Source organism: Moschus berezovskii, chromosome 17 (genome assembly GCF_049115385.1).
Source record: "Moschus berezovskii isolate FMDL1 chromosome 17, NW_MosBer_1.0, whole genome shotgun sequence".
In the NCBI taxonomy this organism is placed as follows: Eukaryota; Metazoa; Chordata; class Mammalia; order Artiodactyla; family Moschidae; genus Moschus; species Moschus berezovskii.
The window spans coordinates 64,083,039-64,107,049 of record NC_142476.1 but is presented as its reverse complement, the minus strand read 5'-3'; the positions used below and the strand labels follow the sequence as shown (position 1 = coordinate 64,107,049).

The 24,011-nt window shown below is 37.9% G+C and overlaps 1 protein-coding gene across 2 annotated transcripts in view; it reads left to right on the top strand.

The window, feature by feature from the left end:
• Nucleotides 1-24,011, top strand: part of DNAH14 (dynein axonemal heavy chain 14) — a 398,894-nt gene that overhangs the window by 263,989 nt on the left and 110,894 nt on the right. For both annotated transcript variants that reach the window (XM_088845531.1, XM_088845532.1), the window contains 9 exons: nucleotides 871-1,041; nucleotides 4,508-4,675; nucleotides 5,833-5,925; nucleotides 8,842-9,039; nucleotides 11,635-11,796; nucleotides 14,331-14,522; nucleotides 16,263-16,444; nucleotides 21,029-21,137; nucleotides 22,394-22,519. In XM_088845531.1, the coding sequence (XP_088701657.1) occupies nucleotides 871-1,041; nucleotides 4,508-4,675; nucleotides 5,833-5,925; nucleotides 8,842-9,039; nucleotides 11,635-11,796; nucleotides 14,331-14,522; nucleotides 16,263-16,444; nucleotides 21,029-21,137; nucleotides 22,394-22,519 (1,401 nt within the window). The remainder of the gene's footprint in view (nucleotides 1-870; nucleotides 1,042-4,507; nucleotides 4,676-5,832; nucleotides 5,926-8,841; nucleotides 9,040-11,634; nucleotides 11,797-14,330; nucleotides 14,523-16,262; nucleotides 16,445-21,028; nucleotides 21,138-22,393; nucleotides 22,520-24,011) is intronic.

Here is a 24,011-nt window from a genome sequence, read left to right as displayed (position 1 = left end):
AGGGAGTAGTAGGGTCTATGATCAGCTCGTGCATAATACTCTGATTGGTTGATGGTGAGGTAACCAGACCAGGTCACAGGGGTTAGCATTATCAATCCTTAGGCTCCAATAGGTCTGGGGCCTATGTTCTCCTGGTCATCAGTAGTAAATTATTCTATTTGGTGGGGGTTTTAGCATCTGTATAAAAATTCAAGAATTGTGCATCCAGGTACTTCAAAGAGGAGCTAAAGCAGAGAATATGGGAGAGGGGTCTGTCCCCAGAAGGGGACATACTGGCTAAGATTCTCATCAGGGAAAGAAGTGATGAGGCTATAACGTAGATTTTGGTTTTGCTTTATTTCTGAGAGTTTATTGCAGCTCTCAGACAAATGAAAGCATGTATGCGTTTCATAAACATGCTGAATTTTCACAAACCTTGCTTTTACACCAGAGAATGTTGCCAATGGTGCTGATTTAGTCAAAGAATTTTCTGGATTAAAATGTTTTAAAAAATCTTTTTTTTGGTTTGCTTTTTAGCTCCTTGCTATGGGACTTTAGCCCAAAATAGTACATATATTTGAAATGGGTTATAAAATTTGTAACCCAAATTGACAGTCTTAGAACATAAAGAAACATCACTTATCTCCAGCAATCCTGTGAGGAGTTTTTGAACCCTCTCCTTCTAAGGGTGACACTATACAAGTTTTCTCTGATTTATAACTTATCCATCTCATCAGAAGTTCAGATTATCACTTGTAGGAATTGACATTCCTTGCCTGGGATTATTGTTCTATTTTTATGGAAACATAAACCTGCAAAAAAAAAATGAGGCTTTACTTTGCAATCTACCTGATAATGGTTTTTTAAATGTTGTTTTTAAATCCCTAATAGCTTCTTCTAGGTTTGCTGCTAGCTGACAAGTTTGTTGTTAACTCCAAAGAGATGGCTGCTCTGTTCTTTGTTCATGAAGCCACCCGAGTATTTCATGATCGCTTACTTGAACAAGCTGAACAGGCACTGTTCTATCAGATTCTTTCGAAAGAACTTGAGAATTATTTTCAGGTAAAATTATTTAAAAATTTTTTGTAAATGGTGTCTTGAGCAAGTGTTGTTTTATCATCATCAGACTTTTCTATGATGTTAACTAAAAACTTTATTAACGATTCCATTTTTTACTTGCAAATGTCTAAATAATTATAGATTTGGAACAATTGAAATGATAAGGTCTTGATGCCTTTACTCATGTATTTGGCCTTTTAAGAGCCTTGAAATTGCTCATTTTCCTCCAGGACTGGCAGACATGAACACTTTGTCCCCTCATCCCTCTCCAGCCCTTTGAATTTTGAGCTTGATTCTCTAGTCCAGGTCACAAAGGAAAGTGCTTCAGTAACTGATTCACTAACAGTTGTAACTAAATGAAGTGGTGAACTCAACTCCATTACCCTACCTCTCTGCTAACTCCTCTCAATTCTTTTCCAAGGATGATGGTTCTTTTCTTTTTTCTCTTATTTGGTGGCGCCGGTTTCTCTCACCCTATTCATAGCACTGTAGGAAATAAACTCAAAGGTACAACTTTATTTACAACAGTGAAGAAGAAATTTGGAATACAAACTTTATACATAGAGATACACATGTGCACATAAGCCCAGCATACAACACACATACATATATGTAAACCTGTCTTTATGTATACATACATTTCTATACACATATATTTTTTTCCTTTTATCTTTTGGCCATGCCATGTGGCATGTAAGATCTTAGTTCCCCAACCAGAGATTTAACCTGCACCCCCTAGATTGCCAGCATGGAGTCTTAACCACTGGACCACCAAGGAAGTCCCCATATATATATTTTTAGATAAATCACAAATTCAGAAATCTTTAAAAAAAATTTTTCTAGACACTCATCATTACTTTTCTTTAACCCAAGTTTTCTGCTCCTCAGCCTAGACCCTTCTTGGTATCATCATTCATGTTAATCCATAACACTTCTGCCCTCCAACTTTTTAAACATCTGGTAAAATAATCTTTTCACTAAGTAGCTATCTCCACATCCACCAACAGCTCCATCTACTTATCCAGAGTTTCTCAGGGCTCTACCCAGTGTGCAGTTCTTCTTCTTGTCCCTCTTTGCGGCTACTCTTTGGTGATGCTTCACGCTCATCTTACTCCTACTTTCCTTCACACGGGCAGTAGAATCTCCAGTCCTTTCTTTTCTCACTTTCCTTCCCTAACAACCTGAGGAGCAGTTGAATACAGAGGTTACAAACACAGGCTCTGCCCAAGTTCAAAGCCCAACACTTCCATTTATGAGCTATGAAACCTTTAGCAAGTGACCCTTCTGTGTCTCGGTTTCCTCATCTCTAATGAGAAGGTAGTAATTGTACCTACTTCATAGGACTGTGGTGAGAATTAATGGCACTAACTTGTGTAAAGTGTTTGCAACGGTTTCTGACACATGATAAGTGCTCAGTAAATGTAAGCTATAATTATATTAAAAATAACAAGATCTTATATCTACTGTTCAAAGACAGGCTGGTGGTTTGGCAGAAAGAGCCTGAATGCTAGAGCTAGACCTTGAATGCTAGAGCTAGACCCTGGCTTGACTTCCCATGTTACTATCTCATATTACTCTGGGTACTTCATTCTCAACATGAAAAACCATTTGCAAAACCATTTCCAGCCTTCCTTCACTGCACTCTGTGTACTGCCCTGATGCCCCACCCTGGTGTTTCCTACCTCAGTACTGATATTATCATTCAAGCCTCCATCCATGTCAGAAATTTGAGCCCCTCACCTCACACTTTGGCCGGTGCAGAATGGTCTCTGTTGTCTCTTCCTTTTTTCATATGGGTCCCTTTCCTTGGCTCACTCCTGACCATCCTTCAAGATTCAGCTCATGCTTCCTCTTCTGGTGGTCTTCTCTAGCCTAAATCACATTCTTTCCAGGTTAAATGTCTTTGTTTTGTCATAGGACTGTGGGGCTTTCCTACCCATAGAACTAATTAGAATGTAATTGCCTATCTCTTTCTCTAACCGCAGAGTTCCATGAGAACAAAATCATTGATTTTTATCCCCACTTAAATCTCCAGAGTTTAGCATCCTCCCTTACCCCTAGCTGGTACTTGATAAACACATCTGGGATGAATGGATAGATAAAGGAATGAATGGAGGAATGCAGAGACTTTGCTAAAATAACCATCTAAAGAGAGCATATTTCTGTCCTGGGAGAAGATCCTAAATTCCTGCCTTATACATTCCAACTGCGATTTAGTTTTAAGACTTTGCTAGACCAAAGAATAGATGTAGAAGCAGTAGAAAATGAGTAAGCAAATACTAAGGGGAGACATGTCTTTCCCTAGTAGGAGTTAGTCCCACAGACAGCAAGAACAGCTACAGTACCCCCAAATTAAAGAGCTATTACCCAAACCTACTTTAAAAACTTAAGGATGTAAATTATTCCCATAAGAATTTGGGTTTATACAATACTATTTAGTCAGTTGTTTGACTGGTTGACTTTTTAAATAGTAAAATGTGATAGCTCTAATAACAGTTAACACTTAAAATGTGCCAGGCACTGTTTTAAAAGCTTTACCCATCATTACTCAATTAAATCTTCATAACATCTCTGTGATTTAAGTCCTGTTATAATCCTCATTTTACAAATGAAGAAACTGAGGCAAAGAGAGATTAAGAATTTGCCCAAGGTTGCATAGTTAGTTAAGTGGTGGAGTCCTGGCTATCTGACTTCAGATATTCTCTTAACCATCATGTCATATTGTCCCTCGACCTTCCTTTAGCCTTTTGCTTAAACAAACACCTTCTGAGAGCCTATTAAGAATTTCCGGGGCCAGACATTGACTGAGGTAAGTTCTAAAACCTCCATAGAACTAATATAAGCCCTGCCTCCAAGCACCTTACAACCTAACAGGTGCAATACATTTCTGTAAGTGCTGTAACAGGCCCATCCACACACCACCATAGTAGGACGAAAGAAGAAAGAATAATTTTATCTACCTAGTTTTAGGAAGAGGGAAATGGTCAGACTTCAAAGAAGGGGTTAGCCCACGAACTTGGTCTGAAAGGTAAGGGTTTGTCAAGTGAACCAAGAAAGCAAATATGGAAGCTTGCAAATCTATGGTGGTGATTAACAATTGATTAAGGAAAGATTCTCTTTTTCAGATTGTTGGCGAGACCTCGTCGTATCAACATGTTATTCCCACAGCAGCAGTTCTTAACCTAGAGACTGTAGATTCTCAAAGAGTTCTTAAACAGAACTGTATTTCAATGTATTTGGTTTCCTTTGCAACCCTTGCATTTTACTATATGTACTTAAAATGTTATTTTTATGAGGAGTCCACAGGTTTCACTGTCAGAAGGGGGTCCATGGCACAAAAAAAGGGTTAAGAACCCCCAAGACCTAGACCTACTATGTAAGAACTTCTCTGATACATGTATATTGTTTTAGTTTTGATAATAAGTAAAATTGTGCTATTAATAATTTCTATTCAATCAACTTACAATAGATCCAATGGACCAAAGAAAAACTGATGAATGACCCAATTATATTTGTGGATTTCTTGGATATAAACAAATCTCATAGAAAGAAGACCTATCAGTATACTAATGACTATAATAAACTTGCCGAAGTACTTACTGAATTCCAAATGAGGTTGAATTCAGCATCTTTGGAGGTAGAGACACATACTACACAAAAATCTAAGGAATACTATTTTCAAATATATATTTATATATGCACACACACATATATAGGCATCCCTAGTAGTTCAATCAGTAAAGAATCCACCTGCCAATGCAGAAGACTCAGGTTCATTTCCTGAGTTGGGAAGATCCCCTGGAGAAGGAAATGGCAACTCACTCCAGTATCCTTGCCTGGAGAATCCCCAAGGACAGAGGAGCCTGGTGGGCTGCAGTCCATGGGATTGCAAAAAGTCAGACGTGACTGAGTGACTAACACTACACATATGTATATGTGTATGTAAAGTCAAATATTTTTGAGATGTATGTGTATGTATAAGAGCGAGAGAGATCAAAATGTGTACCCTCAAATTTTAGTGCAGACCAGTAGGTTTATATTGTTCATCTTATTTTGCCTCATTTAAATACAAGGTGCACAACTGAGGCAGTAAAATGTTGAATTATTAAAGTTAAGGGAATTAAATGCAAGAGAGGGTGTGGCAACAAGTAGCAGCAATATAGCTGGGACTAATTCACAGTCTTTCCCATTGTGCTGTGTTTAGTCAGTCAGTTGTGTCCGACTCTTTGCGACCCCATGGACTGTAGCCCTCCAGGCTCCTCTATCCATAGGGATTCTCCAGGCAAGAATCCTGGAATGGGTTGCCATGTCCTCCTTCATGGGATCTTCCCAACCCAGGGATCCAAGCCAGGTCTCCCGCATTGCAGGTGGATTCTTTACCATCTGAGCCACCAGGGAAGTCCAATGGGAAACTACATTCCCATCGTAGTCATGAGCAAAGGTGATATGGAACATAGACACCAAGAAAATCAGATACCATACACCAATTCCCTGAGGCTTGTTCTATCCCAAGACAGAGAAATAGAAAATCAACCTGGATATTGCTGCTCTCCCCTTCATCCTCTTCCCTCAAGCCTATGCCCACCTCCCAATCTTGATCATCAGAATATTGGCAAAGGGACAGTTCTCATTGTGCACACTTATTTTCTATAAATGTAAGCTAGTTTATTGGGTCTAAATTATTAGATTACCAGATTAGTCATTCTTACTTCTATATCTTGTATGTAAAACCACAATGAACACTTAATTTTTCTATGCCTATAATCACTTTATTTTTTTCGTTTCTCCTGGTAGATTTCTCATTCCTTGGTATTTTTCAAGGAAGCCATAGAACACATTGCAAGAGCTACAAGGACCCTTCGGCAATCAGGAAGTCATATGCTACTGGTAAGAATTTAAATTTTTCAAATTTTTTTAGTATGCAAAATAAAAATTAAGGAAATTCAATAAAAATCTACTCTGCTTACAGAAATTTAATTTTTGCACACTTTCGATTTATGAAAGCTCATATTCATTGACTCATGTGACAAGATCCCTGTCCTGTCAAATGTGCATAAAAGTTTACCAGCTATTTGTTTTTGGAAGGCATTTAATGTGTAAAAACAGTGATGGGTCTGGCACCATCTCTAGCATATCTTCAGTATTCATACAGTGTCTGTGCAGGTGAATCTTGACTTCAAAAATAATACAATTCCTTGAATATTTATTTAGAAAAATGAGTCACTGCACAAAATTTAACTGCTCATGAAGGCAAATGAGAGTTAAATTCTTGGAAATTCCGCCAATACCTTAAATAGAGAAAAGCTTTCAGAAGGCTAAATAAAATCCAACATATTCAACCAATGATATGTCACATTATTATGACTATTTGTTTAAGTTAGTCATTCAAATTATGTTCTCAGATCACAAAAGAATTCCTACAGGAACCAATAACAGGAAGAAAATTGGAGTATTCACAAATATTCAGAACATTTATAATATATTCCTAAATATCCAATGTGTAAAAGAAGAAATCACAAGAGAAATTAGAAAATACTTGGAGGTGAATGAAAACAAAAACACAACATACCAAAACAAACAACAACAACACAACATACCTAAAGCAGTGCTTCAAGGGAAATTTACTGCTACAAATGCCTATATTTTAATTTATTTTAAACTTTTTATTTTGTGTTGGAGTATAGTCAAGGTTATGGTTTTTCCCGTGGTCATGTATGGATGTGAGAGTTGGACTGTGAAGAAAACTGAGTGCCGAAGAATTGATGCTTTTCTGTGGTGCTGGAGAAGACTCTTGAGAGTCCCTTGGACTGCAAGGAGATCCAACCAGTCCATTCTAAAGGACATCAATCCTGGGTGTTCTTTGGAAGGACTGATGCTAAAGCTGAAACTGCAATACTTTGGCCACCTCATTCGACGAGTTGACTCACTGGAAAAGACTCTAATGCTGGGAGAGATTGGGGGCGGGAGGAGAAGGGGACGACAGAGAATGAGATGGCTGGATGGCATCACCAACTCGATGGACATGAGTTTGAGTGAACTCCGGGAGTTGGTGATGGACAGGGAGGCCTGGCGTGCTGTGATTCATGGGGTCGCAAAGAGTCGGACACGACTGAGCGACTGAACTGAACTGATAGCTGATCAACAATGTTGAGATAGTTTCAAGAGGATAGTAAAGGGACCCAGCCTTACACATATATATGTCCATTCTCCCCCAGACTCCCCTCCCATCCAGGCTGCCACATAAGATTGAGTAGAGTTCCCTGTGCTATATTGGTCCTTATTGGTTATCCATTTTACATATGGTAGTGTGTACAAATCTCAAGTAAATAACCTAAGTTTCCACCTTAGGAAACTGCAAAAGAAAACTAAGCCCAAAGAGGAAGTTATATGAAAGAAAAGATGAGAGAAGATAGTAAAGAATAGAAAAACAATAAGAGAATATCAATGAAAACAAACAAAAAAATTATTCTCTGAAAAGATCAACAAAATGGTCAATCTTTAGAGAGGATAATCGAGAAAAAAGGCAAGAACACTCCAACTATTAAAATCAAGTATTTAATACACCTTGATGAAATGTACACCTTCCTCAAAAGACACAAATTACTGAAGAAATATAAAATCTGTACTTATATAACTAATAAAAAGATTGAATTAGGAATTTTAAAACTTCCCACAAAGAAAAGCCTACGGCAAAATGGCTTCACTAGAGAATTCTAACATTTAAGGAAAAATTAAATCAGTCCTTTATAACTCTTCCAGAAAATAGAAAAAGGAATACTTCCCAGCTAATCTATGAGACCAGTATCACCCTGATACCAAAACTATATAGACATCATGAAAAAAGAGAACTACATACCAATATCCCTGTTAATATAGTTGTTAATTTTTTGAATGAAATATCAGCAAACTGAATGTAACAACATATGAATATTATATATCATGGCCAAGTGAGTTTTATTGTAGGAATGTATGTTTGGTGTAACATACCCAAATCCATTAATGGAAAAGGAATGAACTGCTGATGCGCACTACAACATGCAGAACCTCAAAACCATCGTTTAACTGAGAAGTCAGATGCAAGACTTCTTACTATATGATTCCATTTATAGGAAATGTCCAACAAAGGCAAATCTATAGAGACAAAAAGCCTATTAATGGTTGCCTGGGACTGGAAATTAGAAAGAAGTTTGACTGCAAATAGGCTTGAAGGATATTTGGGGGATGATAGAAGTACTCTAAAAATGGATTGTAGTGTTGGTTTCATAACTCTGTAAATTTACTAAAATCATTTAATTGTGTACTTAAAACAGGTATAGTCTATAGTTTGCACCTTAACAAACTGTTTTAAAAGGGTAAAACTTTATCATCATTCCCAAAAAGCACTTCTTAAGTGTTGTTCCCCACAGTAAATGGAAAAAGACTTATTTGAATCCTTACAAATGAAGGCTCAAATGTTGATAGTTACATTACAATGATTTATAAGCCTATCTATGCTATTTTTCCAGATTATCTTTTCAGTGCAGTTATTTCATGTAGTTCAAGAGGTTGTGAAGAGAAAAGATTAAAATACTGAAAGTGTTTGAGTGCCTTATAAGATTTTGATAAAATACTTTGTGTTTCATGTATTTATCAAAGCATTTAAAAATAGTCTTAGGTAGTTTTACTAACTTTCTAGTACATCTGAGTAGAAAACCTTTAATTTCTATTTAGAAATAGAAATAAATGATTTCTGTTTCTGAAAGATTTAGAAAGATTTCCAGAACATATATAAGAATCACATGTTGGATTTTTTTTCTTCCCAAGATTGGAATAGATGGATGTGGAAAGGACACTTGTGCAACTCTGGCCTGTTATTTGGCAGAACACAAAATATACCGGGTACCTTTATCTCACAATTATGCCTATTTAGAATTCAGAGAAGATTTCAAAAAAGTGTTTATGCAAGCAGGATTAGAAGGCAACCCCTCTGCTTTGATAGTTAGTAATTTGAACCTAGATCAAGTAAGTACTTTTTGTTTTTATTAGTTGCTAAAGTTTAATATTTATGTGGGGTATTCCCAGGTGACACAGTGGAGCCCTCCAAATTTAATATTTGAAAAGAAAATATTTATCTATGGTCCTATTAACCTGCCATATCAATTCTTCATTATTTTCCACGCTTATCCAATCATAGCCTATAGAGTTTATAAATTTGCAATCATTCTGTAGATAGTTTTACATCAGTACCACAATAAAAGAATTTTCTGTCTCTGTAATTTTAATTGACTGATTAGAAGTAATTTATCTGTGTAACTAAAGTCATCCATTTTACATTAAAAATAGTTTTATAATCTGTCTTTTAAAAATAGCTCTAGCATCTGTATCCACTGTCTGATCATGTAATCTACAATGTGCTCTCACAGAGTTTGAGGCTTCTGTTTCTGTCCTTTATCCTTCTGCTCAAGTTTCACCAAAGCTGAGACCTTTCTTTGCAGCTTATGCCTTATTCATATGTAAGCAAAACATGTTAATCACTCAACTTTTAAAAAAATCTATTCTTTTGCATAAGTTATACCCTTCCACAGTCAAAGCATAATTAGGAATACCACCTCAGATTGTATGTACTTCTTTGTGGCAAAATTTCAAGGGAATATTGTTTGTTATCTATGATTCAGAGGTGTACAGTTATTAGTATTGTTTCAAACTCCCATTTTTTTTCTCCTGATACTGGGTCTCTCTCCCTAGAGTTGTATGTGTCTGTTTGTTTTTCATGTCATATTTTGAAAGTAAATCCAAGGGCCATGTCATATCTGCTATTCTCCATAATATCCAATTTTTCTGCTTTAACTATATATTCTCCCCTTCCCAAATTTGAATATTCTGCTCCTTGATCAGGTTGAGGTTTCTGCCAGACACTTTATAGATTTCAGAAGATGTAGTTTCTCCCCTGCCAAGAATGTATCATTCTAATTTAAGAAACTATTTTTCAGAAATCCACTGTCAAAGCTGAATTGAACATGGCTCCCATGTTATTCAGGGGTTTCCCTGGTGGCTCAGCTGGTCAAGAATCTGCCTGCAATGCGGGAGACCTGGGTTTGATCCCTAGGTTGGGAAAATCCCTTGGAGAAGGGAATGGCTACCCACTCCAGTATTCTCGCCTGGAAAATTCCATAGACTGTATAGCCCATGGGATTGCAAAGAGTTGGTCACAGTAAAGCGACTTTCACTTTCCATGTTATGCAGAACTTTAAGGTTATTGCATCTCCTTTCCAGACTTTTTCTAGCCACATCATTGCTTTCCACATGAATCCAAAAAATGGTGTTATGACTTTGTTAAGTTTGTTAACATTTGTTAAGTGCAGGGTACCAGATGGTGAGCTACAGTTTAACAAAAGACAAGAGAATCTGAAAGAGAAGTTTATTACTCAGGTCCTGCAGGAGGTACACAGCATGCCTTGAGGGAACCCATGGGAAGTCAAGGCAAAGTGCAGAGAGAAAGAGAGAGAGAGGTAGGACCAGGGCACACACCTTGATTGGGGGTGTAATGCTTTTGGAGTTTCCAGGCTAGGGCCAGATTGGTCAGTTCAAACCCAACAAGGGTAAGTTCCGTGGGGGTCTTATCTAAGAAGCACATAAAGGGAAGGCTCTGGGAAGCAGGGAAGATGGTTGACACAAGGGCTGTTGGGAAGTCATATCAGAATTTACATTTGCTTGTAACTCTGTGGGTTGCTATCTAAGGCATGTGCATCCATGAGAGTTATAATGTCAGTTTTAGTCCCCCAGCAGGCTGCTTGGCCAAACAAAATGGATGCTGAGGCAGTAATGCTATGGAGTAATTTACCTAGACTGTCAACAAGAAGGCAATAATCAGAGTATTTAATAAATCTTTGGCGGTTCTCCGTCATGTCTTAGGTGAGACAGGAAAGCAGTTAGCCCCATGTCACCTCTGTTGGCCTCTATTGGACACAGCCCACCAGTTCTCTGCCCTTTCTCAACTGGGCTGAAATACCAGGTCCCTGTGAGTGACTAAAGAATACTGTATCTTGAGGCATTGATAATGCTAATAATGCTTTTTTGTTAAAAGAAAGCTTGGATTTATTCTAAAAACCAAAATGCTCATTCTTTTTATTACTCCTCTGGTCGAATTTCTTTCATTGCTGCTTCTCCTCTGTTACCTTCCCATTCATTCTAAAACGCTTTATAGAGATGTTCTTGGTTAAATTAAAATAAGCTTTTGGCCATGTGATTTCTAATAGTTTGCGTAGTATTCAAACACAAAAGTAGAGATACTGAGAACTACCATAAACTGTGTGAAGCAGAGTCCCTGCGCAACTTAATTATTGTACCCACTCCCCCCATGCCTCTTGCCCAGTGCACAACACAGTGTTTGGCATACAGTCGGTACCAAATCGGTTTCCCTAATCTTTGAATAAATGAGTGAATAGATGAAGCTTATTTTGACTCAGAAAAAAATGTTTTGATGGGTTCACTTTAAGAGAAGTTATTTTTTTTGATGTAAGTTCTCCTGAAACACTATTGCTTTCTTGATTAGCTTTGTCCAGAGTAGAATACATGCCCAATTTACTCATTCCTGATTAAATGTATGTTTTGCCTAAGGAGTTATTTATGGAAGATTTGAACAGCATTATTAATTTGGGGAAAATACCTGACTTGTTTGAAAATGAAGAGCTGGATGCGATTGCCCTCAAGCTTAGATCTCTTGCCGAACAGTCTGGTTATATTGATAATAGGCAAGCTTTACTTTTGTTCTTCCAAAAGGTACATTTTTGTGGATTGCCTTTATCAAATTGTCATATTAAACTGAAAATAGACTATGTTCAAATTTCACAAAATTTTATGCTGCTGCTGTTGCTACTGCTGCTAAGTCACTTCAGTCGTGTCCGACTCTGTGTGACCCCATAGATGGAAGCCCACCAGGCTCCCCTGTCCCTGGGATTCTCCAGGCAAGAACACTGGAGTGGGTTGCCATTTCCTTCTCCAAAATTTTATGCTAGTGTCCACTATTTGTTGAAAATAATGCTGCAATGAACATAAAGGTCTGCATTAAAAAATAGACTATGTTTATAATTCTGTACATGAATTTCAAGTTGGATAATTTCTTTGGTGATTTACATGAGTTTTTAAAGCTATAATAATGATTGCCATCCTTATACACAGACACACCATAGGCAGGGCAAACATGAGCAAGAATCTGGGACTGACTGGCTAACAATGACTTAAAAAAATAATAATAGCTTGAGGCAATAAGAGAAATAAGATCCCAAGATTATTTCACACCCTGTGATCCATTTCTAGCCAATGAGGGTTTTATTTCAGTTGTAAGCTGGTAACAAGCCTGGAAAGGAAAGAAACAAGAATTCCTCATTCCCTTAAAAGACCCTAGAACTCTCCAGGAGGTTATGGGTTATCCAGGTAGAGCAGGTGATATTCAGAATGAACTCAGCAGTGAGCTTTCTGTGAAAGAATCAGCTTGATGAGAGATATCAACTGGACAAATTAATAGGTATTCTGTGTCTTTAAGACATGATGACTCACCAGTGGCTCAGTGAACAGATAGATATGATTACCCAAGCCAAAATGTTCACTGGTAAAGTACCACAGGCCAACTTATTTCTCGAGTCAGTTTCTATCTTTTATGGAGACATTTGAAAATTGAACTGAACCACCATCCCTTCCTCAGCAGATACTTAGTAATCTTGCACAACAGAAACATGTAAAAAATTCTGGGAATGGAATCCATAATTGTAAGAGAACAATATAATATAAATGGATGTTTGAATTGAGTTATATTTTAAAATGCTGCAGTAGAAAGAAGGATAAGAGTTATCCTAAAAACTTGTGACACTCTAGCACTTCTTTACAAAATTGGTTTACCCAATAGATTGTGAATGGAAAAGGAAAATAAATTCTTATTTAGAGTGTGGCAAATAGTGCCCTCCAGAAACAAAAAATAAGAATCCCAAGTAGAAATCAATTTTAATTTTATATATATGCCATACTTTCAAAAATGATTTGAGGTTTTTTATGGTAAAAATAAATAGTGAAAACACACTTTAAACTGTTAGATATCTTCAGGTAGGAGTTTGCAAATGGGCAAAGCAAAGAGAGGTAATTTCGTTTTGCAGGTTTTCCCAGGTGGCTCAGTAAAGAATACACCCACCAGTGCAGGAGACACAAGAGACAAATTTCATTCCTTGGGTCAGGAAGATCCCCTGGAGTGGGAAATGACAACCCACTCCAGTACTCTTGCCTGGAAAATGTCCATGGACAGAAGAGCCTAGTGAGCTACAGTCCATGGGGTCGCAAAGAGTAGGACACATGTAAACACACATGCAATTTCATTTTCAGTTTAAAGATTTCTGTATTTTGTGAATTTTGCATTGAGGAGTTGCATTTGCTTTTATAAAAATTTTAAAGACAAGCAGGAGGGGGAAAATCTTACCCTTTAGTCTTCTTTCAGCTTTACCACTCTTATTTGGCAAAATAGGTTGCTTGATACTCAAAGATATTATCACTTTGTACAAGTTGAACCCTTTGAATTAGGTGGACCATTGACTCACTGAAGCTGCTTTCAATAATGTGGTTTTATCATAAAGTGATGTATGGAATGAAGAAGGAATCTGTGCCCTGTGGTCAGTTCTTCCAAGAAGCCAAGAGCAGCAACAACACAACCAGGTTTTAGGTGGGGCAAGGATGCAGGCAAACTTCTTTGAAACTAGCACTTTGCCTTGGACCTGAAAAATTATATAGAATCTAATACTGCTTGGCTGTAATCCTTCAGCTGTAGGAGTTTATTAGTATCTCTGCGGTATTCTGTACGTAACATTGTTCTGATTCTCTGCATCTCTTTTAACTTTAATTCATCTGACTGCTTCTTACTTTGAGTTTCTGTGAGTCTTAAACGCACACCACTCCAGAGGAAACAGTTAAATAGTCAGACTCATCACCATCTGATATAAACTGCCCTACTGAATAGAGCTTTAACACTAGATCCCCTTATAAAGGATGGTTTATACAAGGACTGGACTCCCCTACCCAGTCCATCCAGCTGAAGCCAAGAGGGTGAGGTCCCCTAGAACAGAACCTGGCTCCTTTCCTCAGAAGGGCTCTGTGAAGCTTGTAGTTTCCCTTGGAAGGACTCCGGTTTATGACAGACACTCAGTACATGATTGATAGGTACTCCCCCCATTAAGGAAAAAATTGAAACAAATTTTAAATGGAATTTGCAATATAATATTTTCTTCAAAGCAGTGGATTGCATTTAAACAAATTATATTTTCATTAATTTTCAGAGAATATATAAAAACCTTCATATTCTTATGACCATGAGCCCTACAAGACCTAACTTTCACCAAAACTGTAGACTATATCCTTCCCTGATCAGCTCCTGCACGGTTGATTGGTATCAGAGGTGGCCAGAAGAAGCTCTCCTGATTGTAGCTGATGCTTTCTTAAGAGAAAAAGTGGATATTGAGAACAGAGAGGTAAATATAACCCCTTTCAAGAAATCTAATGCAAGTGAAGATTTCAATTTATTGTCAGAATCCAACAACACTACATCTCTGAATGACAATGAACCTTAGGTGGGCAAAGAGAGGCAGTTCTGGGCAAAATTATGAAATAAGTCAAGTGTTTGTCTTGACTCTTTATCAATTCCTCATCTCTTTTGCCTCCTAATTCACCCTGTCTCAGTGATGCCCAGATTCCTCACTTCTGGGGTCTCTTCACTGTTCTGCCCTCATGGTGGACAACAGATTTCCACGAAGGTAAACAACCTCCATTTTGCATGCTCTGGTGAGGATACTGCAACCTTCTGTGTACTTCTTGTGCATTTCACTGGGTTGATTGCAGCAACACAACTACAAAGAAATGAAAGCACAAGCCACATGCAAAATTACCTCAGAACTCATGAGCCACAAGTCAGTAAGAATCTATTCTAGAGTAATTCAAATGAAGATCCCAAGAGATGTTGGCAAAAGAAGTTTTACAACTTCAGAGAGACCTGAAACTCTGTGGGGCCTAGAAAGGGGCTTACAACCTTACCTGTCCAAGTGTTCAAGGAAAGCAAAGGCCAAGAAAGGTAGATTCAGGATGGAACCAGCAAGAAATTGCAGCTGAGTTAAGAGTGACCAGTTTAGCTAGGCGATGCATAAACAGGACTAGATTATGTTCAAGTCAGATTCTCTCTGAAGGTAAGCAAAGAGGACACTCTTTCTACTCTAGTTTTGCCTACCTGTATCTCTACATTGATTGATCCATTGATTTCCATAAGGAACTGGTTCCAGCCCCCTCCCCCAACCCCTGCAAGATACCAAAATCAGGATGCTCAAGTGAAAGTGAAAATCACTCAGTCGTGCCTGACTCTTTGCGACCCCATGGACTATATAGTTCATGGAATTCTCCAGGCCAGAATACTGGAGTGGGTAGTGTTTCCCTTCTCCAAGGGATCTTCCCAACCTAGGAATGGAAGTGGGGTCTCCTGCATTGCAGGCAAATTCTTTACCAAGTGAGCTATGAGAGAAGCCCTGTACGCTCAAGTCCCTTATGTAAAATGGTATAGGATTTACCCATAATATGTGCATATTCTATGATATATTTTAAATCATCTCTAAATTACTTGTAATACCTAATACATTGTTCAGTTCAATACATTGTAAGTATATGTAAATAATTGTAAATACAATGCAAATGCTATGTAAATAGTTGCCAGCACAAGAGAAATTCATATTTTGCTTTTGGAAATTTTCTGAAATATTTAAGAAGTGTTTTCAGTGGTTGTTTGAATCTGTTGGTGCAGAACCCACAGATACAAAGGGCTGACTATACATCCTTTAAGTCCTTACATTTTTCTAGCTTTATTTTACTCTTGAAAATCGGGTATCTTTCTGTTAATAACCTACTTTAAAGAAAGGAAGATAAGAGATAAAGCACTATAAACCTTGGCCATTGACAATGTACCTAAATCCTTGGAGTGCTTCAGCAGAAATAAGGGAAAAACCTAGCTGACATGTCATTTATTGTTAACCGTTTTTTTTTTTTTCTTTTCCACCCCAACGTCATCCTAACCACTAAAACTCATGTATTTTTAGTCCCATTCATCAAAACCCTTTTTCTGCATCTCTACATCTCAGAAATGGCAAATGTATTTGCAGTGTCAATTTTCTTGTGTGTGTGTGTGTATTTAGACTGCTTTTTCTTAATTCTTAGAAATTACTATTTTTCAGAACTTAAAAGAAAAACTTGTCCCAACATGTGTCCAAATCCACAGAAGCATAAAAGAGTTGAACACAAAATACTTTCAAACAACTAGAAGGCATTATTATATCACTCCCAGTAACTACTTGGGATTCATGGATACATTTGCCTACATTTTGAAGTCCCGAGAGAAGGAAATGCAAAAGAAGAGGTAAGACTTTGAGACAAAGTCAGATATATGTATACTATATTTGTGCTCTTATCTGTAAAAAGGGATACAAATGCAAGTGAACCCAAGTCCATCTTTTCATTGGAGGGAAAAGAGCAAAAGCTACAGAAGATCTTAAAAGAGGTAGGTGTCTGTCTCCCCTGTGGTCATTCACAGGTTGCCCCTGTAAAGGCAAGGCTGACAGATTCTGCCAGTGAAGAAGTAATAGCCTGTTAGAGTCAGACATGGACAATGAAAACAAGAGTAACCAGCATTGCCATTCCCAATGTCCATTATCCCATGAAATGAAAGTGAAAGTCACTCAGTTGTGTCCAACTCTTTGGGACCCCATGGACTGTAGCCCACCAGGCTCCTCTGTCCATGGGATTCTCCAGGCAAGAGTACTGGAGTGGGTTGCTATTTCCTTCTCCAGGGAATCTTCCCGACTACAACACTGATAGTGGGATGCCCTGTTGCTGAGAAGTCCACATCATGCTGCAGCTCAGCAGTTTTCGAACCTTCAGCTGGACCTGGGAAGGTGGGGGAGGAAACCTGAGGTAGAAAGTCTCATATCTAATCAGAACTCTGGAGTCGTTGAGAAACAATCTCATGACAGCCTCCCAGAAGAAATAGTTTTATAGCATCTGCTCACAAGCACTCCATGCTCTCATGTTCCAGAAGGATCACAGACTTATCTCAGTTGCAGTTAAACCTTCTCCTGTGTGACCTATGTGAAGGCATGAAAGGTTGCCGGGTACCACATGAAGGCATTCCTTTACAGCTCTATCCTCCAACCTGTCATTTATCCAGCTGAAAAAGAACAACCCACTCTATCAGATACCCCAGTTAAGTGCACTGATAGGGACTTAGACCAAATCCATTCTTGGACAACACTGGGTGAGAATGGCCATGATGACTGCCACTTGGAGGACAGACCACGGACAGATTTCGTATCTTGAGCCAAGCCACTTAAAATTGTTATTGATCCAAATGCGTCAGTAATTGGCAGTCACCCATATTCTGCCTTTATTGGCCAGCTGGAAGCCCAGGGCAATGAAAATTTTCACCACCACTCATGCTTGAGAGTTTAAACTAGTTTGTATGTGGCACACGAGTATAGACCTGACATTTACAGAAGCAGTGGCAACCTCAGCAGCAGCATTTTACTCACATGGTATCAGAACCTCATTTATTTTTTGTCAACAACTTTTGAGTGGCACATTCAACATCAATTGTACAGCAGTTGCTACAGTCTGTGAAAACAGTCCTATTAGTTCAAAAGGTTAATCTTGTTCCATTGTTTTACATAAAGGCCATTCACTTCTCTGGTCCTAATATGTTTCTGAAAGTCCATGGATTAAGCCTTTTGTTGGTTAGTGATTAAATTGAGTATGATAGCCAGAGGCTGGGTAAATTGGCCAGATGCCCTATAGACAAGAGTTATAAGGAACTGGTGGAACTTCCTTCTACCTCCGACCTCCAGGTTTCTAAGGTGTCCCCTTTCCACCATCCACGGTTGTTGCTCTCCATTCACGTCGTGACTGGTATGACCAGTATCTGTCACAATCACTTCATCCACTTCCCAGTCTTCCCCATGTCTTACCCACATTGTACATCCCTAAGTTGCTCAATAGTTTCTTCCTTATGTACCTTGAACTATCCTAGAACATCTCCTTACCCCCCTGATGTGTAATCAGGGTTACCATACGTTATCCCCTTACATGCATGATCATTATCATCAATATCCATCAGTGCTTATATCCATCAGTGCTTTTAGGTGGTAAAAGGAAGCACCAGGTTATAAGTCCCAACTTCGTAGCTCTTCTTTACTTCTTACAAATCCAGTAAGAAGTTTCCCAGGGATAGGTATGGGACAAGAAAAAAGGGAAGGGAAGGGTTAATTATGTGCTTTGGGTCTCTTATAGCCAGTCCACGCCTCTTCTCCACCCCCAAAACATTTAGCATCCTGTTTCAGTGGGAGATATCCTTTTGGGAAATAATCACTTTTAAAACCCAAATTACCTGTCATAAGTGTGTGCTTCATTGGGAGCTTAGTTTCAGTTGTCTATGTTTCTTTAGTTTTTCCTTTAATATTACCTGTTTCTAGGGGTCAAATGTTTACAAATTAAATGCTAAGTGCAATGTCTGACGTACACAACACACAACAAATAATAACTCTACAAATAGGTAAATAGTATAAATAAACTTATTTTAGGAAGATCACTCTGTTATGGAGAATAAATTGGAGAGAGACAAAAAATGAAAACAAAGAAGACTTAAAAGCTATTGTGGTAATCCACATGAGACTTTTGAGGACCTATCTTAGAGCTAGATAAAAGAATAAAATATCAAAAATATGTGTGTAATTCACAATTTAAAGGGTATGGGTGATGATGTTCTCAGAGATTATGAAAGCCCAAGAAATAGAAACCATATATTCAATTTTTAGAAAATGCTCTATGGAACTTATTCCCTGTCTTAGAACTAAAATTTTGTTGACCAATAGCTTTGTAGTCTTCTTATTTAAATTTTTCAATTTATTTCATTCCATACAAATGTATATTTTCAGTTTTCTATTCTAGTGAATAGATAAATGAAAATTTTTCAAACTTACTGTTTCTTATTTAAAAAGAACATTTGTTTTGGACATTATTAGCTTCACAGGAAGTTACAAAAATAGTACAGAGAGGTTCAAAGTACCTTTTTCTCAGTTTCTCTCAGTGCTCACATTTTACATAACTATAGTAAAACATCAAAACCAGGAAACTGTCATCGGCACAATGTGTGTTTATAGTTCTATGCCATTCAACTTTATCATTTGTAGCGATTTGTGTACTCACAACAGCAATCAAGATATAGAACTAGTTCATTACCACAAAGGTTCCCCCCACTGCTACCCTCTTTACAGTCACTCCCGCTCTTTTCCTCCTCCTATTCCAAATACCTTGCAACTGCTAATCTGTTCTGCATTTCTCCGTTTTTATTCTTCACATACAGAGAGTGAGTGCTTTCACTCAACATAATGTCTCTGGGATCTAAGCTATTGCATGTATCATGAGTTTATTCCATTTTATTGCTAAAGTAATAGTCCATATGGGTGTGCCACAGTTTGTCTAACCATTGAAGGAATTTGGGCTGATTCTAATTTGGAGCCATTATGAATATATCTCTGTACAGGTTTCTGGGCAGATATAAATTTCTATTTCTCCAGGATAAATGGCAAGAGTATGACCATTAGGTCATCTGACCTATGAAGAAAATATCAAGTTGTTACTCAAAATGACTGCACTATTTTTCTAGTTTTATAAATTATGTATGGGAGATTCAGTTTCTCTGCATCCTTGAGAGCATTTGATAGTCACTATTTTCTATATTGACTATTTTAATAAGTATGTAATTATATGACATTGTGATCTTAATTTATACCTTAATGGTTAGTGATGCTGAATATCTTTTCATGCCCTTATTTGCCATCCATATATCCTTTTCAATTTAATGTCTCTTCATATCTTTTTCACATTTTCTAAATTGTTCAAAATTTTCATTGTTAGAGAATTCTTTATATATTCTAAAATAAGTCCTTTGTCAGGTATGTGGATTACAGATGTCCTATTCCAGTTGGTAGCTTGTATTTTCATTCTCCCTTTCACAGAGAAAAGGATCCTAATTTTTGATGAAGTCCAATTTATGATTTTTTTTTCTTTTATAAATTATGCTTCTCCTGTCTAAGAACTCTTCACCAAGCCCTGGATCCTGATCACTTTTTCCTATATTTTCTTCTAAAAGTAGTATAGTTTTACATTTAATTATGTGGTCCATTTCAAGTTAATTTTTGCATAAACATAAGGTGTAAGGTTTAGGTTACAGTTCATCTGATGTAACTGATGCCTCAGCACCATTTGTTGAAAAACCTTTTCTTCCTCTATTGCTCTTGCACCTTTGTCAAAACTGAGTTAGGTGTACTTGTGTGGGTTTACTTTTGTCTTCTCTATCTGTTCCATCAATCTTCATGTCTATCTCTCTGCCAATACCACATAATCTTGATTACTATCACTGTGTAATCAGTCTTACAATCAGGTAGAATAATTCCACCCATTTTATTTTTTTTTTCAAAATTATTTTAATTACCTTAGTTCATTTGCCTTTCCATATAAATTTTAGAATAAGCACATCTATACATAAAAATTTTTTTTTTACTGAGATTCTGACAGGAATTACATTAAACCTATATATCATTTTGGGGAGAATGGGCATCTTTACTATGTGGTCTTCCAGTCCATGATTACAGTGAATCTTGCTTGGCTATTATTTTGTTATATCTGTACTTTCTTAATCGATGCAAAGAGCTGACTCATCGGAAAAGACCCTGATGCTGGGAAAGATTGAGGGCATGGGGAGAGAAAAGGGAATGACGGGATGAGATGTTTGGGTCACTGACTCAATGGACATGAATTTGAACAAACTCCAGGAGATAGTGAAGGACAGAGAAGCCTGATGTGCTGCAGTCCACGGGGTCACAGAGAGTTGGACATTACTGAGCAACTGAACAACAACAAAATGCTTTCTTAATACTTTCTTTCCCTTCAGGGAACGTTTCCATATGGGCCTATCCAAGATCCTGGAAACTACTGCTCTAGTTACAGATATGCAGGAGGAGCTCTTGAATATTGGCCCTCAAATAGAACAAAAAACAAAGGTGTGTTTGATTTGGGATCTCTTAAAAATTTTATGGTTTAACATGGAATGGTGTTTGAAAGCAGAAGCTGATAGTTGACCAACATGGGTTAGAGCTTCAGCTTTATTACTGTGCAGCTGTGCAACCTCTCTTAGTCTTAGTTTTCTTATCTGTAAAACGAGGGAAGCAGTAACAGCAACAATAGCAAAGTAGCAGCATCACTGTATTTTTAAATTTATTTTTATTGGAATATAATTGGTTTATAATATGGTGTTAGTTTCTGCTATGCAACAACATGATTCAGCCGTATATGTACATATATACCCTCCTTCTTGGACCTCCTTCACACCCAGCCCCCATTCCAACCCTCCAGGTCATCACAGAGCACCAAGCTGAGCTCCCTGTGCTATGCAGCAGCTTCCCACTGTCTGTCTATTTTGTACATGGTAGTGTATGTATGTCACTGCTACTCTTTCAATTCGTCCCTCCCTCTCCTTCCTGCCCTGTGTCCACAAGTCCTTTCTCTACATCTGTGTGAATTGCCATATGACCCAGCAATTCCACTACTGGACATATACCCTGAGAAAACAGTAACTCAGAAAGACTCATGTACCCCAGTGTTCATTGCAACACTATTTACAATAGCACATGGAAGCAACGTAGATGTCCATCGACAGATGATTGGATAAAAAAAGATGTGGTACCTATATGTAATGGAATATTACTCAGCCATTATTATACTTTAACAATTAAATGTGATAACTGATATACGTGCTCAGTCGCTCAGTTGTGTCTGACTCTTTGTGACCCCATGGAACCAGACTCCTCTGTCCATGGAATTTTCCAGGCAAGAATACTGGAGTGGGTTGCCATTTCTTCCTCCAGGGGATCTTCCTTCCCCAGGGATCAAATCCACGTCTCCTGCATTGGCAGGTGCATTCTTTAAAACTGAGCCACCTGGGAAGCCAATAATAAGTATTTAGCTAATTATAAAAGAAATAGAAAAATCTGCAGTTATTAGTTAAATACATCTGAAATGCACTGTGGTAACTTGCAGTTGGCCAAGTATTCTAAAAATCATTACTCATCATCAATCTTTATGTGTATTGTATGAAAATATATTTGTTGTAATCCTTTTTATTAGTCTATTAAACAAATATATTTCGAGGTGATTTTGACAGATTCTGTAAGAATGAAATAAGTTATCTGATTTCTATTTTTAAAAAGATATCATGTCTTTTAAAACCTATTTTAAGAAGAGTTGTTTGGTTCATTAGGAGAAAGAAATCCTAATGGAAAAACTACAGAAAGATTCCCAAGTGGTTGAGAAAGTTCAGATGCTTGTTAAACAGGATGAAGAAATCATGGAAGAAGAAGTAAGAATCGTAAAAGAATATGCTCAGGTAAAATTAAAATATAATCAATGAAAGTCACTTAGAGATTTGCAAAATTGTTTCCTACCCAAAAATTTAAAAGTCAGGCTGCTGCTGCTGCTGCTAAGTCATTTCAGTCGTGTCCAACTCTGTGCGACCCCTTAGACGGAAGCCCACCAGGATCCCCCATCCCTGGGATTCTCCAGGCAAGAACACTGGAGTGGGTTGCCATTTCCTTCTCCAAAAGTCAGGCTAACTGCTCGTAAATATATAGTGTTCCAACTTTGCCTGTTTTTCATTTTTTTCCCAGAAAATATTTATTTAATACCTACTACATGCAGGGTACTATTAAGTGAAGTGCAAAGACAAAGGGCCCCTTAGGAAAATAGATAGTCTAGTTCTTCTGGTTACAATGAATAAAACTCATTCAACCCATATCAGAAATGCATGTGGCGTCCAAGAGGATCATCTAAAGGATGGAAGGGTTGGTTGTGATGGCCTCTTCATTTCCTCAATGCTCAGCAGGAAGCCCTGCAGTTTATTTGTTTCCAAGTAAGGGGATTTACCTATTATGTTATCCAACTTGAAGTAAATTAACACTTAAAATATGGACAGGAGCTTGAAAAGGTTTCTCAGAGAAACCTTAGATTGAAAATAATGCTAACGCTGCAAGTACAAGTGAACAATGAGAAGACAGCAGGCCGATACCTCTCATATCTGTGGTATGAACTATTTATTCTTCAGCCATGTTTTTAATGATGACCTACTCGTGTCAGACTTTATTTTTTTGGGCTCCAAAATCACTGCAGATGCTGATTTCAGCCATGAAATTAAAAGACACTTACTCCTTGGAAGGAAAGTTATGACCAACCTTGATAGTATATTAAAAAGCAGAGAAATTACTTTGCCAGCCAAGGTCCGTCTAGTCGAGGCTATGGTTTTTCCCATGGTCATGTATGGATGTGAGAGTTGGACTATGAAGAAAGCTGATCGCTGAAGAATTGATGCTTTTGAACTGTGGTGCTGGAGAAGACTCTTGAGAGTCCCTTGTACTGCAAGGAGATCCAACCAGTCCATTCTAGAGGAGATCAATCCTGGGTGTTCATTGGAAGGACTGATGCTAAAGCTGAAACTGCAATACTTTGGCCACCTCATGCGATGAGTTGACTCACTGGAAAAGACTCTGATGCTGGGAAAGGTTGGGGGCGGGAGGAGAAGGGGACAAGAGAGAATGAGATGGCTGGATGGCATCACCGACTCGATGGACATGCATTTGAGTGAACTCCAGGAGTTGGTGATGGACAGGGAGGCCTGGCGTGCTGTGATTCATGGGGTTGCAAAGAGTCGGACACGACTGAGCTACTGAACTGAACTGAACTGAACTGAATCAGATCTAACAAGGAGCCAAGCAAAATATTTTGAAATTATCAAAAAGGCTATTGGAAATATCTATTCACATTCACTATTGTTTATAATAAGCCTTGCCTAAATATTTATTGTGATACTTTGAGATATTAGCTAA